The 19,884-nt window shown below is 37.2% G+C and overlaps 1 protein-coding gene across 1 annotated transcript in view; it reads right to left on the bottom strand.

The window, feature by feature from the left end:
• The window catches only part of amh (anti-Mullerian hormone), a 30,960-nt gene continuing 11,076 nt past the window's right edge, over window positions 1-19,884 (bottom strand). The window contains exons 2-5 of the mRNA XM_043720679.2: window positions 17,978-18,159; window positions 15,194-15,314; window positions 8,458-8,629; window positions 1-4,214 (exon numbers count right to left, since the gene is read on the bottom strand). Coding sequence (XP_043576614.2) covers window positions 3,257-4,214; window positions 8,458-8,629; window positions 15,194-15,314; window positions 17,978-18,159 — 1,433 coding nt within the window. The 3' untranslated portion in view covers window positions 1-3,256. The remainder of the gene's footprint in view (window positions 4,215-8,457; window positions 8,630-15,193; window positions 15,315-17,977; window positions 18,160-19,884) is intronic.

Genomic DNA, 19,884 nt, shown 5'->3' with positions numbered 1-19,884 from the left:
TTCTGGGAATGATGAGCACCATTAAAAAAAAAGCCGAAATCATTGTAGACAGATGTTATTATACTGATGTTTTTGTTATGCTTCTTGTTAAGTTTTCTGTTCATGTATTCATGTGAAATTTTGCCTCAACATACCGTCATAAGCATATATTTTCTCAGTGGAAGAAGTCTAGTCACCATGAGTATTGCATCATGACAACCTGAGTCATGATGCTCTAGATTCTTAATATAAACTTCTATTATTAACTGGCTTGAAACTGCTGTTCTGATTTCAATGTAATTGCTGAATTTATTGAAAAAGTACAATTACTTTCAATGGTATTATTGCATAGCATCATGGGCTGATGAAAGGTTAAGGCAATGATTTCACATAAGAAAAGTCACAGGTATTAATGTAAAAATAATGAGAATTTAATATGTGTTATTGTGCAAAGACAAAAGAAAAAGTACCTGAAATTATAAGAGCAAACATAACACTTAAAAAGTAATTCCAGAAAAGAACATGTCAGTATCTCAGATGCTTTGATCAGAGAGGGGAAAAGCTACAGAGATTTCTTCTAAAGAATAGAATGGAAGGAACAGAAAGAAGGGTCAGCCAAGGCCTGGTTGAATGGCAAATGTCACAATGATTGAAGAAGAGCTATGGTGGATGTATGAGTATGACACACATCTGATCTCCTGGCAGGAGTAGCTACAAGCAACAGCACGTTGTTTACATTAACTTTGAGATAAGAGTTTGCCTGTTAATTATTTATCATAGTCACTTGGACTAATTGTGTTTATTCAATTCTAAATGACTTCACAGAACAATGCCACATATGTAAGTATGGTTTTATTGCTACTCTTTGCAAAATAAAATACAGAGTAAAGATACAATAATAAAGAACTGGTGACTTTCCAGATTCATTGTAAATTTAACAATTTTTCCATAGAATCTTTGAAAAGAAACTTGTCCTCATTTTAAACTATTATCGTCTCAAGTGATGAAACGATTATTGGGAAGCATGAAAGAGCAAAATTAATTTTTCAGTTTTAATGGAAAGCATCTAGCTTCTGTTTGCTGCCTTCCCTTCAATACACAACAGGATTTACTACCATAATTCCATCTCATGCAACCCTTCTTCATATTCAACAGCAAATCAAAAAGTCAAAAGCATTTTCTTATATAGGAGACAATTAAAATAAAACATATAAATGTATATTGAAAAATAAAGCCATTAAAATTGAATGCTTAATTTATAGAAAATCCTTTAAGAATGCTGCAGAACTTGCCTCTCAATCAATATATTTCATAAAGGTCACACAATATACAGGTAAATAATCTGTTTACATTTGTGTTCAGTTATACTTTTACCAACAGATGGGGGCCAACATCTTGTGTTGTTTCTTGAATGCATGGAAGACCACATCCACTGTAGCTTTATATGCACTGAAGGAATCCACTCATCTCAGTTCAAGTGTATAGAAATTTCCTTTCTTCACTTTGACATATTATCCACCACAGTGACAAGCAAGGTTCTCCTCACACTATTAAAGATTTCCAAAAAAGCATTCATAATGTAGGGTTAAAGGATTTCAAAAGACTGAGGAAGAGTCTTTAGAACCAGAGGACAGGGCCTAATGTGTAAGCTTGCTCTCTCTCCCCTCCCCTCACCCCCACATCTCTACCCACCCACCACCCCCATTTCTAATGTTTTCCAATAGAGGAAGGAGGGTGCGACATGATTTGCCCAGGGAATCCAAACTTAGTGCTGCATTCGCACAAATCCAATTTTTGCTGGTCAAGAGCTTTATGCCAAAGTGCAGGAGTCATGAATTGGTAGAGTCAACATAAACACATTTTAAACATGAGTAAGGTTGATACAAATATCATGATATTCTGGTTTTGAAATGCCCTGCTTATTAAACATTAAAAATAGGCTCCAGCTGTCCATGAGCATTCAAACAAAATTGAACTCAACTGCTTCAATTGACATTATAAATGCTTGATGGAGTCCCAAAGGCTGGAATTCTGAGCTCAGAGTTTTAGTGACAGTTTAAGGATTTTATTAAAAATCCTAGATAAGGCTATTGATTAGATTAGATTAGATTAGATTAGATTCCCTACAGTGTGGAAACAGGCCCTTCGGCCCAACAAGTCCACACCAACCCTCCAAAGAGTAACTATTGGATAGAAGTTGGTTGTATTCAGAAGTGATTAATACATATTGAATTGTTAAAAAAAAAGATTTTTTTTCTGAAATCTGCTCATGGTGGATACTGGTTAAGTGGCCCTGGAAGTGACTTCAATTGAATGAGGGCACGAGTTGGCATGGCTGTATGAGAGGCCATGGAGGGTGAATTAAGGGAGTCAAGAGGTAAATAAGCTGAGGGATGAAAGGGCAAACAATTTCTAAAATAACTGGAACAAAATCCAGAAGAATTGAAGCGTGCCTTCTGTACAGTCTCCCTCAGCGCTCAATAGCCCCACAGCCACATATCATCTGCTTCCAGTGTTGCTGGGCACAATTCAATCTCAAGTGGACCATCCCCACAACCACCAAAACTCCTACCACCCAAACGAAAATTGTGCGCATGGGATGCTCTTTTAATTAGGCCCATCTTGCAAATCAGAAAATTTCCCAACTCGAGCTATCCAACTCAGCAATCAAATTCAATCCATTATGTTAGAGGGGGAAATTCTTGAAAGAGCTTTTGTGTATGAAGGAGCTTTTGTATAAGGATACTTAAATATGCATACACTCAGGTCTTCATTAATGTGCTGGAGAATTGAGAGTTTCCAGCTGCTACTATCAATTTATTTTTCTATCTTTGTGCAAACAGGAATGGAGAGATTGATTCCCATTGGCTTGGGGTCAACTTTAAGAAATTCAAATTAGCATTCTGTTAACGTGATTATGAATATCTTATTTCATCTCCACTGTTTTTTTTCACCTAAAGCAAGTTGTTTCTAAGGAAAATTTTAAGTATTATAAAAGTTAAATGAAAGGCAGTGAATTTAATTTCAAAATTAGTGTCAGCAGTTGGGGAGTGGGGATGTGAAATGTTTACATTTTTCGTTTCTGATCTATTCTGGAAACTGATTAGCAAATCATGATCCTAACTTGATTGACTGAAAACATCATCTAGGTTCCCGAATTAATATATGGAGAACTGTAAGAAAATACTCATCTTGGTTGAGAGAACGTGCCACCAAAGCTGTTCATGAGCAAGTTAGTATTTTCAGTCAATATTATAAAGTGTGCCAAATGCCTGGGTCATCTACACTTACATTCTTCTGCCACCATGTTCTTATACACAGTAATCATGCTGCTTTGTTCACTGACAACAGCCAAGAGCAGCTCAGAATACTCAACTGGGACACAACATGGCTCTCGTTTTGTGGGAAGACCCTGCTCCTGCATTTTAATAAGTAAGACAACATGATTAGATACATTTCCCATTAATGGAATTCTGCAAGATCCAACACAATTGTATATATTGTACAATTTCGGAACCAAAATCCAATCGTAAGACAAACGATCAAAGTCAATGCTGAGCTCCTCCAATTTGCAGATTGACCGGTTGGTTGCACTTCTGTTTTGCCTAAAGAGCTTTTGTCTCTTATCCCAAAATGTCTTAACCGTTTGCAATGTCTTCAGCAACAAAAATGTATAATATGTCTTTTGTGTGTGGTTTTGTTTCTTCAGGCTGTCTTGTGGTGAGATACTGACCTGAGGGAACTGAGGCAGGGGTAAGGGATAATTACACTCATTCAGTAGGTGAATGAGCTGTTTCAAAACCTTCTCATCCTGGAAAATGGGAATTTCCAAAACTCTTCTGATTGTGTTCTGAAGTTTAGTGATGAGAAGTTGCTGCATCTTTTCCTCGGTTTGTCCAGCATTTTCATTTTCTCTTATTTGTGTCAAAAAGTTTGCTGCATTCTCTGGCAGTAAAAATATCAAGGGCTCATCTGACTGCACCAACAGCTCTAAGACATAGGCATTTGATATATTCATCGATTGGTGTGGAAGACTCTCAATGGTTTGCTTGTCAAGATGAAGCACAGGTCTGGAATTGTGGTCAGTGGAGTAACCTAATACCATATTCAAAAATCTACTGAGATGTCGTAGAAATTCACGTGGAGACCCATGCATTGAGGATGGTATGTTAACGGAAGAATCCAATGTTTCCAAATAATCACTTTCTCTCCTTTTAACTGCTTTAGCAGCCTCTCTAAAAGTAGGATTGACTAGATTAGGGCTATATTCAATAATCACATCAATAAACATATTAGTGAATATCTTTCATATTGCTCATAAACAAAAGTTTAAAACATTCACTTTAAAAATTGTTTCTGATTGTCTCGCTCTGAAATTCATTCTATCTCCCTTTAACTATGTTGTCTTTTTTCCCCCTCTATGAGTCTCATATTCTCCAGTCTGTCTCTGTCTCTTAAAACTACAGTCTCTTCGAAGAGGCACTTTTAACACAACATTGCTGTATTCTATTAGAGTCATTACAGCCATCACTTTGACTTTGCTACAAAGGAGTTTAAAATGAGCAGGTAGATCAATTGAATCTATTTTATCAAGTCTAATTGCTAGATATTTTTCTTAATGAGCTAAGTTTTCCAACTACTTAACTGGATCAGCTGTTTATTGCAGGTAAATATTAGCTCACATGAAAAATTCTATCACCTGACCTTATTGCTGAGACAGGGCTCAGAGCTGGAGCAGGGGTCACTTTTGTCAATTTTACTCAGATGTATAACTATGTACAGGATATCCACACCTTTGATGTAATATGCCACCATAATATGATGAAAAAATGGAAAAGAGTTAGTGGACAGTGAGTGAGTGAAGTAAACCATTCTAATGAAGAATAATTGATCTGAAGAGTTATCCTGATTCCCTTGTCCACCCCTCTGATGTTCCCTAAACTGTTGAATATTTTCTGCATTATCTGCTCTTAACACAAGTAATCTATAACCTAACTGATTGCATATATGGGCCTCTGGAAGTGGAGAAAGCAGAGAAATGTAATAATATTCTTCAGTTTGATGAATTTCAGACATATTTTTACAAAGTAATATTTGTTTAAAATTGCTTGAATAAACGAATGATTGGATGGTCTTTACAAAACTATATTGAATTTAGACTAATTGATGAATATGGACTAAATTGCATTTTTCTGCCACTCTTCCTCAATGCTTTCTAGATTAATAGACTAAATAAGACCACAAGATATAGAAGTAGAATTAAGCTGTTCAACCGTTGAGTCTGTTTCAATATTCAATTATGGCTGACTCAGTCCCATTTTTCTGCCAGCTCCCCATAACTCTTGACTGATCAAGAACCTATCTATCTCTGTCTTAAATGCACTCAATGACTTGGCCCCAACAACCTTCTGTGACAATGAGTTCCACAAATTCACTATTGTCTGGCTGAAGAAATTCTCTCCTCTTTGGACTAATGGGTCGATCCTTCAGTCTGAGGCTGTGACCTTGGGTCCCGGTCTCTCCAACTGGTGGAAGCATCTTTTTCATGTCCGCTGCATCCAGGCCTATCAGTATGCTGTAAGCTTCAATCAGATCATTCCTTAACCTTCTAAACACCATCAAATACAAACCACGAGTCCTCAACTGCTTCTCATATGACAAGCACTTCATCCTTGGGATCATTCTAGTAAACCTCTTCTGGAACCCCTCCAAGGCCAGCACACAATTCTTTAGTTTCGAGACCCAAAACTGCTCACAAGATTCCAAACGCAGTCTGAACACAGCCTTATTTAGCCTCAGCAGCACATTTCTGCTCTTTTATTCTATACCAAGTCTGATCAAGTAGCTGTATCGAGTAACGAAAGGCCACAAGACGACATGGCTAAAGAAAAACGTGCACTTATCTAACATCTTAATAATGTCTCAAAAAATAATTTTGATGCATAGTTTAATATGCAACAGAAGAACTTGCAACACAAGTATTTATAAACAGACATTGGATGAATACAAGTTTATCTGTTTTGAAAGTCTTGATCAAGAGATGGTTGGCAGCTTAAGACACCTGGAGTTCCATCTGCTCTTTTCCAAATAGTGTCATGAGATTTTTATATTCCAAATGAAATGCCAAGGCAACTATCTCTGGCTCAAAGTCTGCAACGGCGTTTTAATTCCCAACATGACTCCGAGGCAGGAATGCCAATAACTTGTGCTTGTCTGACATTAGATACGTTTAGGTGTATAATTACACAATTATAGTTTAATAGTGAGAATGTCATCTCTGAATGAGCTTCCTCAAAGCAGATTAGCCTAGATGGCACAAAGTTTTAGGCATCCAATTTTTACAGTCCAGGCATTACAATCTCACATATGGCCAGTGATTTACCACAGTGATATAACCTGTGGTCGTGATGATGGAAGCAGACCATTTGGCCCATTGAGTCCATACTGTCCCTCCAAAGAGCATCAGTCCAAGATCCACTCCCTACCCTATCTCTGTAAACCTGTACTTTCCATGGCTAACCCACCTAGCCTATACATTCCCTGGACACTATGCACAATTTGGGATGGCCAATCAACCTAACCTGCACATTTCTGGAGCATGTGGGAGGAAATCAGAACACCTATAGGAAATCCACGCAAACACAGGGAGAATGTGCAAACTCCACACACAGACAGTGGTCCGAGGCTGGAATTGAATTGGGTCCCTGACACTGAGGCATCAGTGCTAACCACTGAGCCACCTTGCCGCCCTGATATCCTGATACAGTGTGGTTTCCCTTATTGATATGTTTATCACACTATTGGTTTAGTTTATGTATAAGTCTCAGTGTTACTTGGTGCTGTTTTTCTCTCCTCCCAAGGAAACAAAATTATACTTAAGAACCTAATGAAGTTTATGACTTTTTAAGAAATGTATTTATAACTGTAATAGAGTCACAGAATTGTACAGCATGGAAACAGTCCCTTCTGTCTAACTGGCTCATGCCAATCAGATATCCTAAATTAATCTAGTCCCATTTGCCAGCACTTGGCCCATATCCCTCTAAACCCTTCCTATTCATATCCCCATCCAGGTGCCTTTTAAATGCTCTAATTATACCAGCTTCCACAACTTCCTTTGGTAACTCATTTTACACGTGCATCACCCTCTGCATGAAAAAAATACCCTTATATCCCTTTTAAATCTTTCTTCTCTCACTTTAAATGCTTCTCTCACTTTAAGTGTCTATGCTTTAAATACATACTTCGCCCTGTATTCCATGTGATCTAACCTTGCTAACCAATCGACCACGAGGAACCTTGTCGAACACCTTACTGAAGTCCATATAGATCATGTCCAACGTTCCATCCTCAATCCACTTTGTTACTTCTTCAAAAAACTCAATCAAGTTAGAGAGACATGATTTCCCACATATCAAGCCATATTGACCATCCCTAATCAGTCCTTGCCTTTCCACATACATGTAAATACCGTCCTGCAGGATTCCATCCTACAATGTATCCACCAGTGATGTCAAGCTGACTGGTCTATAGTTCCCTGGCCTTTCCTTACCAATTTTCTTAAATAGTGGGACCATGTTAGCCAACACCCAATCTTCCAGCACCTCGCCTGTGGCTATCAATGATATAAATATCTCAGCAAGGGGAAGTGTTCTAGGATATGCCTGATCAGGTCCTAGGATTTATCCACGTTTATGCATTTTAAAATGTCCGGCACTTCCTCCTCTGTTATATGGACATTTTCAAGATGTTGCTATTTATTTCCATAAGTTCTTTATCTTCCATATTCTTCTCCACAGTAAACACTGATGCAAAATATTCATTTAGCATCTCTTTCATCTCCTGCGGTTCCACACATAGATAACTTTGCTGATTTTTAAGGGGCCCTATTCTCTCCCTTGTTACTCTATTGTGCTTCACGTATTTGTAGAAATTCTTTGCATTCTCCTTAACTCTATTAGTGAAAGCTATCTCATGTCCACATTTTTGCCTTCTTGACTTCCCTCTGAAGTATATTCCTAATGCCTTTATACTCATTTAGGTATTCACTCAATCCCTCTTGTCTATATCTGACATATGCTTCCTTCTTTTTCTTGACCAAAATCTCAATTTCTCTAGTCATCCAGCATTCCCAACACCTACTAGCCTTGCCCTTCACCCTAACTGGAACAGGACTCTGGACTCTTGTTATTTCATTTTTGAAGGCTTCCCATTTTCCAGTTGTCCTTTTATCTGCAAACATCTGCTACCAGTCAACTTTTGACAGTTCTTGCCTAATACCATCAAATTTGGCCATTTGAACAGGTTGATTAAGAATGTCTAACCCTACAGTTATGCCAATCTCAGCTTTATCTTTCCACTAGATTTTGTAACAACAACAACAATCATTGGAAGAGTATATATGTCTCAAAATTTTAACTTCTCAATAAATATCTCTAATATAGCCATCAACATACTGCCTCAAAGTCCAATACTTACTTGTGTATAGGAGGTGGAGGCAGTGAGTCCTGTATGTTGCTGCAGGATGGCTGCATTAGTTTGTTCTTCAACTCTTTGATGCGAAAGAACAAGGCTGGAGTCATCCTGGTGAAGCGTTTTTCATCAAAGCCAAACAGCAACCGCTGGATCTCGTCTTTCTTCATTCGAACACCTGTTTAAATCATTAAACGAGAACAAATCCATGTCAATATCACATGAATAATAATGAAGCAACGCAGTTCTTCATGAGCAAGGTGTTTGCAGCAGCCTGAAACAGACCTGTAGCCAGCGACATTGAAAACAGAGAGAAAAACAGATCAGAGTCAGAAGATGAAAAGTTTTGGCAGTGGGGTTGGAGGAGGGCAGGCTGTCGTAGGTGGGACCAAGAGGAAATTTGGAAGTTGGTGTCAGATACATTCCCACTTCTGGGAAAACTTCCCAGAGGTGGGCCATCAACTGCGGAGGCTACATGCTGGTATCATTGGGCAATCTGTCTAATCATGATCATTGTGGGCTGATTAGAGCTCTCCCAATGAAGATCAGGCACATCAATTATCTAGGGGCAAGCTTCTTGCACATGACTCAAGGACCAAACTCGGTCATTGTGGTGGTTGGGACTGTACAATTGGTCACACATTGTTAAGCTTAGAAAAATCAAGCCATCTGTCCCAATTCCATTTTCCATCACCATGCTCAATGAATAAAACATTAATGGACATCAGGCGCAAACAGGATCAAACTCAGCTGTGACTTTTTCAACGTTATTTGGCAGGTGATGTTCACAGTTCAAGCTCACATGTGAGGATTGAGGATTCATTCGGGTAAAGTACAAGATATCATCAGTGGAACTTTGTATCTTCATGTCAAGAGAGAAGACAAACTGGAGACACGTAGTTACTAATGTTTCAAACAATAAAAAAAATCAGGATTCAACACATTTAATTGTGTCTTGCTTGTTTATCACAAGTATAACATTGACTTAGTAACAGTTGTCTTCAGTCCTAGCTACGATCTCTAGTAGCTACAAACTCTGATCCCTATTTACTGATGTCCTTCAACTGTCAAAGGCTAACCCAGGCCTATTCACATCCTTCCTGTTATATTTCACCCTGGGATAAATTTTCAACCACATATCAGAAACAGACAGTCCAATTATGTCCCATGTTAGCCCTTGCGTCAGCTCATCTACTCCTGAAACCCTCATCCATGCCTTTGTTACCTCTGGACATGACAATCCCAATGCACTCCAGGCTGCTCTCCTATATTCTACCCTCATAAACTTGAAGCCATCTTAAATTCTGGAGCTCTATTATTACATATACAGCTTAATAATATTCCTCCTCAATAAGTTATTAGTTAGTTGCAAATGGAGAGAATCCAATTTATACAACTTGTATAAATTCCAGAATGAATTTTAGTACACCTACCATCTCACTGGCTGACATTAGCTACCGAATATAGAGTAGGAATCTAACCTGGCATTCGCTTCACTATATGGTTCTCCACTACTCACTGGATACTTTCAGAACCACAGGTAAAGAGCCAGCACCAAAAATATGATTGATAGCATGACCCATCCTAAAGAATCTGTCTGTTGGGAAGTGTAAATAATGAAGCATTTTTCATTGAAAAATGACCTTGGGTGTTGCATATAGCCTACAGGAATTAAGGAGTTAAAGTTCCAACTCATTTTCAATTTGCATTGAGTAGAATTAATTTTTGAGTTTCTTTGTCACCCTTTTGACATATAGAGTCATGGTCATAGATTTGTACAGCAATGAAAGAGACCCTTCGGTCCAACTCGTCCATGCTGACCAGATATCCAAAATTAATCTAATCCCATTTGCCAGCATTTGATCCATATCCTTCTAAACCCTTCCTATTCATATACCCATCCAGATGCCAATGTTGTAATTGTACCAGCCACCATCACTTCCTCTGGCAGTTCATTCCATACACGCACCACTCTCTGTCTAAAAATATTTCCCCACAAATCTCTTTTAAATCTTTCCCTTCTCACTTTAAACCATGTCTTCTAGTTTTGGACTCCCCTACCCTGGGGAAAAGACCTCGGTTATTCACTCTATCCATGCCTCTCATGGTTTTAAAAATCCTCAATATGGTCACCCCTCAGCCTCTGACTCTCCAGGGAAAATAGTCTCAACCTATTCAACCTTTCCCTGTGGCTCAAACCCTTGGCAACATCCTTGTAAATCTTTTTGGAACCCATTCAAGTTTAACAACAGCAGGGAGACCAGAATTGAATGCAGTATTCCAAAAGTGGTCTCACCAATGTCCTGTACAGTCACAACATGACATCCCAATTCCTGTACTCAATGCACTGGCCATTAAGACAAGTGTACCCAACACCTTCTTCATCACCCTGTTTACTTGTGACTTTCAAGGAACTATGAACCTGTACCCCAAGGTCTCTTTGTTCGGCAACACTTCCCAGCATCCCTCCATTAAGTGTATACTTCCTATCCTGATTTGCCTTAGCAAAATGCAACACCTCACATTTATCTAAACTAAACTCCGTCTACCACTCCTTGACTCCTTGGCTTGTTGACCCATCTGATAAGGTCCCGTGGTACTCTGAGATAACGTCTTTCACTGTTGACTACCCCACTGATTTTGATGTATTCTGCAAACTTACTAACCATACCTCCTATATTCACATGGAATTCATTTATATAAAAATATATTAATATAGTGCCAACTAGCCAATGATTCATAGTGAGCTTATGTTAAGCAAAAATCATGTAGCATCTCTGACCTGTCATTAACTGCTAATTGGCTTCTTAAAATAGAAGCTTTCCTCAATTGGATTTATTACCAATGTAAGACTTTTCTTGGACTACTGTGATTTAGGTTCACTTTCAGTGTTACAAAGATATGTTTTGGAAATATCCTCCAAATTTCTTCTGAATCACCATGTAATTTTGATAGAAACCCCAAAAAGAGGCATGTTAGGTTTTTAGCCAATCTTCCACTGAATTTACAACAGTCAATTGCAGGTATCGCAGAAAAATGCCCCAGAGGCAGGGGCAATGGTGAGAAATCAACAGGAATAGATATTTCTCAGTCTTAAAAAGCAGCCTAAGGAAACTAAGTGAAGAGACACTATAATGATGAATGAACCAGAATTACTTAACAAACACAATGGTGTATGGAAAATTATCCTTGTGGCAATCACAGTATTATGGAATTCACTATTCTGTTTGAAAGAGAGTACACAAAAGAGCGACTGGGATTCTGAATTTTGGTAAATCAGACTTCAATGAGATGAGACCAAGGCTGCACGCAGTAATCTGGGCCCATTTGTCAATGGGTATACCAATAGATCAGTGAAAGGTGTTCACCAAAGAATTTAATGTGATATAGGACAGTTTAAACCTGTAAAAGGCAGCAGTTTTACTGCCAAAAGAAATAACCATGGAAGACTAAAGGGATAAAAGCATAAAATTAAAGGAAAAAACATAAAGGAATGGAAAAACTAGCACAGATCCTGATGAATGAGAAAGAGAGAACACAGTAAAGGATAATAAAATCATTGGTATGAGCTACAAAAAGGAATATGAAAAGAAGCTTGCAAGATGCAATACAAGCATTTACCATTATATTAGAGTGGAGAGCATGAAGACCTCTGAAGAATGAAAATAATTATAAGTCAAAATGAGGGAATGGTTCACTTGTTAATAATTACTTTGCATCAGTATTTACAGTCACGAAGAGGATAAGATGCTGAATCACACAGGAGACTAGTGCTGAATTAGGGGCAAGAACTCATCATAATTAATTCAAGTATTTTTACAGTCCTGAAGAAAATTATGGAAATAAGGAGTAAAAGCCCAAAGAACATGATTTACTCCGGACTGATAGTGGGTGAGAACACTGCAAAATTCCCTCAATTCAAGGGCTGTACTTTTAGACTAAAAAACTGCATATATCATTCATCTACTTAAGAAAATTGAGAAAAGGAGAGCAGGACATTGTAGATCAGTTCAATAATCAACAGTTAAAGAGGACCTTGTTTCAGAAGATCAGGATGTAGAATTAGTCTGGGTGGAGCTGAAGAATAGAGGAGAAGTAAGTGACCAGTAGAAGAAGTCTACAGCCCCATAACAATAGCCGCAATGTGGATTAGAATAAACAAGCAGAAATAATACATGTTTGTGATAAAAGGTCTTAAAAGAGATTGCTCATGAGTTGGTGCTAATTTTCCTAAATTCGGTAGATTCAGGAAAAGATCCATTGGACTGGAAAGAAGCAGAGATAACAATTCAATTTAAGAAGGAATAGGGGTGACAGAATAGAGGAAATTAGAGGCGAGTTAGTTTGATGGCTAACGTGGCGAAGATATTAGAATCGGTCATTAAAGAGATTGTAGCTGCACACTTAGAAACATTCGAGGTAATCAGGAAGAGTCAGCATGATTTTGTTAAAATTGAATCATGTTTAACCAATTTATTTGATGCAGTAACATGTGCTTAGGATCAAGGCAGGTAAACATTCTATATTTAAATTTCTAGAAGGCATTTGAAAAGGTGTCCAATCAAATGTTATTGTGGAAAATAATTACCCATGTGCAGTGCGTAACATAGCATAGATAGAAGAGTGGCTGGCTGGTAGAAAACAGAGAGTATGCATAAATGAGTTTTTGCCTGATTGTCTGATATAATGAGGAGTCTGTGCTGGGGCCTCAACTTTTTTACCATTTATATCAATGATTTGATGAGAGGGATTGAGGCATGCCAGCTGAATTCACAGACAACACCAAGATAAGTAGGAAAGCATGTTATGAAGAAAACATAAAGAAGCTACAGATGGATCTAGATAGTTGAATGAGTGGGCAAAACTGACAGATGGAGGATAATTTGGGAAAATGTAAAGTTGTTCACTTTGGTAGAAGAATAAAAACAAACAGCGTGCAATGATTTTAGAATTCGAAGATGCAGAGGGTTGCTCTGATGCATGAGTCACATCATGTTAGTATGCAGGTTCATCACATAATCAAGAAGGCTAAGAGATGCTATCCATGCTTGTGAAAGGAATTGAATATAAAGTTAAGAGTGTTATACTTCACTTATACAGCATTGGCGAGACCATATGTCTAAACTATATGCAATTTTGTTCTCTTTTCTCAAGGAAAGATGGAACTGCACTGGGGAGAGTCCAAAGGCAGTTTACTAAGTTAATACTGTAATTAGTGGGTTAGGTTAGACAGATTAGGCTTGTTTTCATTAGAACATAGAGGAGTGAGAAATGTCTTCAATGATGTGTAAGATCCTGAATGGTCTTGATAAGGTAGTTGAAGGAAGGATATTTCCTCTTGTTGGTCAGTCCAGAACGATCAGATGTTATACTAAAATTAGGGTTTGCCCTTTCGGGACAGAGATGAAGAATTTTTATTCCTCTCTGCAGGATGTGTGACTTTGTAGCTCTTTGCCTCAGAAGCTGGTGGAGGCTGGGTCATCAAATATTTTTTAAGACTTAAGCCAACAGAGGCAGGGGAAGGAGAATCAAAGGTTTATGTGATAGATGGGAATGTGGAATTCAAAACACAAACAGATCCGCCATGATTTTATTGAATGCTCAAAAGACCAAGTGGTTTACTGCTGCTCCAGTTTAGTACATATGTATGGCTCATGCACCCAGATTTTACGCTGTGCAGAGAAAGACTGGGGTGAACAGTTCAACAGGTAGACGAAGGCACTAGGGAGTAGGTTGGCCACCCACTATAAACACTGCTTATTGAAGTGGAAAATTAAGTGAGGTATTTACCAGGGTGTCAATCCACTGTTGCTTGATTAGGTGCCCTGGAGCATACATCTGGTAAGTAAACTTGCTGCATATCTGTTGTTTTGTCTGAAAATATCATTTCAAAGTATGGTAGCACAAGGCTCTCTGATCACAGAGCAGACACTGATAAGTACTGCATTTCTTTTCAAAGAAAATTTGCCTGCCAGATGGATTTCTTTCAAAACACACCAAGAACAATCTTACATCTGCTCATTTTCTATCAATAGCAAGAACAACCTCTATTAATACCCAGAACAAAATCTATTAATACAAGAACACGTGTTTCAGTCTAGCACCATGCACACCACAGCTGCTGAGATCCTTATTAATCCAAATGCATAAATTTCAAAGTGCAAGTGAACAGTCCTAGAAATAAACAAAGGGCTGGAGAAGATCACAGAGATAATGAGGATGAGGGCATGGTAGAAATTAAGCACAAGGGCTTGAATTTCAATTAAGCCATCAGAAGCCCATATTGGTCAACAAGCCAACAGTAGAGATAAGGGCGATTTGGATTTGAATGGGATACAGGCTGCAGAAATTTGGATGAGCTGAAGTTTACAGATGACAGAGAACAGGAAATCAGCCAGCAGAGCTTTGGAACAATTAAATCTTAAAAATGCAAATGTTAATTTCAGCAGCAGATGACTGGAGCTGGGACAGAAGTAGAGGCAGGTGATAGTTTGAAGGCAGATGCAAACAAATATACAGTTAGAAACTCAGTTAAGAAAACAGTCAAAAAGGACGTCAATGTAACCACCAATCTAGATCAGCCAGAGAGCAAGTTCAGGAAAGTGGCCATAATCAATAAGGAGTCTTTGGTGGAGCTGGAAATGTTCCTTAATTGTGACACATATGGTTTTACAACCGAATACATTTTGTAAATTTTAATATTCATAGAAAAAAAGTTAATAGGTAGTAGCAAATGACTCACCATTGGAAAGATGCCTGATTTTTAAAGATACATCAATGCACAATTGCCCATCTGCACACTTTCCAGGGATTCCTTGAATACTCAGAATAACATACTTTGTCTCTTCATTAAAGCAAACAGCCTAAACAGAAAAATTCAATGTTATGACTTGACAGATAACTTCTACCAAATATCCTCCCCGCCCTTCACTACTTCAAATAGTAATATTTACTTCTTGCAGATATGGGAGGCTACACCAGCACCAAAGGTATCAAAGGAGTAAAAGATAGCTGAAAGAAACCTCCAGATAGTAGACAAAATAAATAAGTGAATCTATCTTATTCATGTTTACCCTTGCTCAGGGTTTGTCCATGGTAATGGAGATTATGAGCTTTAAGTGATTGGAAGATAAATACATTTCATATTAAATATAATGTGTGTATGTAATATGAAAGCTGTATGACAAGGCTAGCATTCACGATGTTCAGGTTACAATCACGAGGAAAACAAACCTGAGAACTTACCAAAACTCGATCTGGAAGCAGAAGTTGTGCCCCAACTGTGAATACAATCAAATACTGTTGGCGCACTCATATATAAGCTGTCAGTAGTTTTACAAACTCAAATGTATAAGTTTATATTTGATTACTTCTGCCACAACAACCATCTAAAAGTGTCAGGTAAAAGGATAACAGGCACAAAATCAGCCAATCATTAGGTCTATCATTTGACATGGCTGAAAAGACAGGTAATATGGAAAAACAAGAGTTGTTGTTATAATGGAAAATTATACACATTGTAGATTTCAGCATGAGGCTTTTTAACTTGTGGTGGAAATTCATTATCTTGAATCCATATTTTTGTTATAACTGAAATTTTCTGCTCAAATTAATCATTTCTTTTCTCAATATCATCATTAAACTTTCACAATCATATTTGGCCACTCTCCCTTGTCTCACATGAGAGAGGGAGGGACGGAGGATTCAAAGGTTTAATTTTTAACAGACTTAGTTCTCCTGACAGAAAAGAATAATTTATTAATTAATACATCTTTGTACCTAGTGTTTGCAAATATGCAATGATTGAATACAAAATAAAGAAAATAAAGGAAAATTCTAAGATTATTTTGAATGTAACTATAATGTAGAGCACCAGAGCCTAGAGCATGTACCAGCTATGCCAAATATATACACATTTTCAAACACACTCTAGATTTCAGTGGAATGTATATTTGGCTCCAAAGACAGATTAAAGGGGAAAAAAAAGCAATTACCCAGAAATTCCACTATTTACACAATGATTACACTTGACTCAAGCTTCAAGAAACAAGAGTCAGGTTGCCAAACTAGTAAGTTGTTAATTCCACTAACTTTGGTTCAATCAGATTTGACTGGGTTGATTAGAAAATTAATTTCTTAGCAATTTAATAACAAACTGAGTCTGCTTTTCAGCAGCTTTAGACATGGAACTTTTTAAAATTCCATCTTTCCACAATGGAGTCCAAACAATGATGTCCCCAAAGAGCACTCTATATATATATATATATATATAGTGCATCTGTAAAATGCAGCAAATGGATTTGCAGAAAGAGCAAAAAAAAAGGCATAATTCTAAATACAGCAATCCATCAATACATTTCCATTTCACAATATTGGTTTAAATATTTTGCTGCTGCTACGTTAGACTGACATTAGCGATCACATGGTTTGTCTCCCTTGTCAAGAGGGTAAGAGCTTGTAGGTAGGTAAGTAGACATTGTTTCCAAAGTGCCATAGACATCTAACTCTATTAGATAGAGACAATTGGTCTTACAGCTTGAGGAGCTTCATTCCATCTCTAGCATTAGTCTAAGGTGGCAAGCTTCCATAAACAACTTAATGACCTGTATTAACGCCAGTCCATATCTGGCAAGTATAGGTGTGAATCACACTGAGCTATTTCATTACATCATTCACAGCTATTAAATAAATAATAAAACAAAGAAGATGTAATTTAAGTTTAAAATGTATTTTCAACGATACCAAAGTATCTATCTTAATCAGCATATAACAAACAGTTCATATTATTTTCTGTAACAAATTGTAATCTTGTTCTGATATTTATGACAGAACTACTGTGTAGCTTGTCAATGATTAACTTGAAAGAAAATAGAAAAATTGATATGAAATGACCGTGATTAAAAAAAATGTGGGTCTTGTACTTGCTCTCTGTCTCTTTCTCTCTCTGTTGAAAATTAATACTGGTTTGAGGCACCAATGGTTTATTTCTGTTCAAAGTTTCAGCTTCACAGCTTAGTATAATAAAGCCCTTAGGAGCTGAGACTTCATTACCCCTGAAACAAAAGGGTAATCAAATTTGGATCAAGTGCAAATGAACAGAATGAGTTTTAAAAATAAAGTCATGAGGGAGAACACTACTCAACTCAGGCTGCCTAGTAGCCTAGATATGAGCTAAAAATAAATCCAAGGCAGCTGCTATCTTATGTTACAGTGGATAGGGAGAAGATAGTGGGAGCAATTGATCTAAATACTCGAAGAACAGTGAGAGACTAAAAGGATCCAGATTTAAATGGGGTCAATAACGATTTGCTGAACGTGACAATTTTTACTTTTGTTTATGGAAAGCTCATTACAGACCCTAATAAGACAATTTTTTGGTGCCCTTCCTACAAATAGTCTAATTAGGCCAATATGAAAATGTGGTAAATCATACTATGTTGAAATAAATACATTTTGCCATAAAGTGAAGCTTTCATGCCATTTTTATTTACATTTCATTAATTATTTGAATAAGTATAAAAATCACCTGATACTCCTCCAATTGAATTTCATTAAATCTGAATCCTCTTTCGCTTCCAAAGAAATAGTCTTGGCTTCGTCCAAGGTAAAACACCAACAAAGACATCTCTGAGTCATCTACCAGCCGATGTAAATCCCTTTCATACGTTGCCTTAAATTGTAGTTGCAGGTTGTACTCTTTCCAGTTCACTGTTTAGAAAGGGAAATGGGTAATTATATTTTGTATATTGATGAAACAAATATAAAGCAGAGATTTGGCAATGGCTTAGAGGAAATCATTAATATAAAATATGATCCAGAACAATAAAAATTACACTGGGTTATTTTTTGTATTGAAAATCATGATGGAGTCTTGAAAGAAAATTGGACAACAAATAATATTGAGGCATAATCATTTAATTTTCAAAACAAAAGACAATATTTATTGGATATTTGATGTCATTGGTTCTTCATTTTTAAATAATTTCATCAGAGAATCCTAACAATATAGAAGGCAATTCTGCATTAGTTTCTCAGGAAAATCTCGTCAGTTTCAGAGAAAAAGGATAGGTCTTGTTTTGTAGTAAAAAAAGATTAAATGATTATAAACCATAACGTATGGTGTGTTGCATATTGTTATTATTGGGGAACTTGGATTTAAAAATAGAGGAAAAAGGTATTTTTGTTTTTATTATCAGAGATCAGAAATCCACTTTTAAACAGTGAGTTCAGACAGCTTTTCCAAGAAAGCATGTGGCCCAATCTAAATGACTAAAGTAAACTACCTGGGGAAGGTGTCAATTAAATGCTTACTGAATTAAATTTATGAAATGTAAAAAGACAGGCCAAGGACCACAATCAGGTAAGAACAGTTTATTTCTAGCAGATGAGTGGTTTGTATGTAGACGTCCACATCTTCAAGGCTGGAAAGACATTTTAAAATGTTTTAGCAGTTTACATAGACAAGGTATGGAATTGCTGGTGTTGGACTGGGGTAATCAAAGTCAGAAGTCACATGACAAAGGTTATTATCTCAGGTTTATTTAAAATCACAAGCTTTCAGAGTTCTATTCCTTCATCAGGTGAAGTCAGGCTTGACCTGACATAGGAACAGTGCTCCAAAAGCTTGTCATCTTAAATAAACCCGTTGGACTATAATCTCTTGTCATGCGACTTCTGACAAAATAGACAAGGGCTTCTCTTAAAGTTCAATTCGATAAAGAACAGTCAGTAGCTATTGTCTGTACATCTCAGGGAAAGACAGAAAGAGAGAAAATCACTTCTGGTGTATAGAAAGTCACAGTAACAACCTTATCAGGTAACTAAAAAATTAAAGTTTAGATAGGATTGATACCCTTGTGGACTGAGTATCTGTCAAGGATATTGCTGAGAAAAGGAATAAATTTTTCTTTTATCACTGTCTATGTTGCAATCTTTTTACTTTGTCATATATGCATCAACTGATCACCTTGGTAACCAAACTGAAAAAATAAAACTTATCTATGAAACCAGGTTTCACTATGCAATAGAGTCATAGGGTTGTACGGCATGAAAACAGACCCTTTGATCTAACTCATCCATGCTGACCAGATGTCCTAAATGAATCTAGTCCCATTTGCTAGCATTAGGCACATATCTCCCTAAACTCTTCCTCTTCCTCTTCCTGATACCGATCCAGATGCCTTTTAAATGTTGCAATTGTACCAATCTCCACCACTTCCTCTAGCAGTTCATTCCATGCACACATAACCCTCTGTGTGAAAAAATTGCCCCTTAGCTCCCTTTTAAATCATTCCTCTCTCACCTTAAACCAATGCCCTCTAGATATGACTTATCCTGTATTATCATAGGCTAAGATCATAACAATACCATCTAAATCCAGGACAGGGCAGATTTGGATGGAGGACTTAACAAAATAGTGGTACAGATAAAATT

This window comes from Chiloscyllium plagiosum, unplaced genomic scaffold (genome assembly GCF_037043375.1).
Source record: "Chiloscyllium plagiosum isolate Xiang-an unplaced genomic scaffold, Cpla_swu_hap1 HiC_scaffold_28, whole genome shotgun sequence".
Taxonomy (NCBI): Eukaryota; Metazoa; Chordata; class Chondrichthyes; order Orectolobiformes; family Hemiscylliidae; genus Chiloscyllium; species Chiloscyllium plagiosum.
Note: the sequence above shows the minus strand (reverse complement) of the source record. Positions and strands in the feature narration are given on the sequence as shown.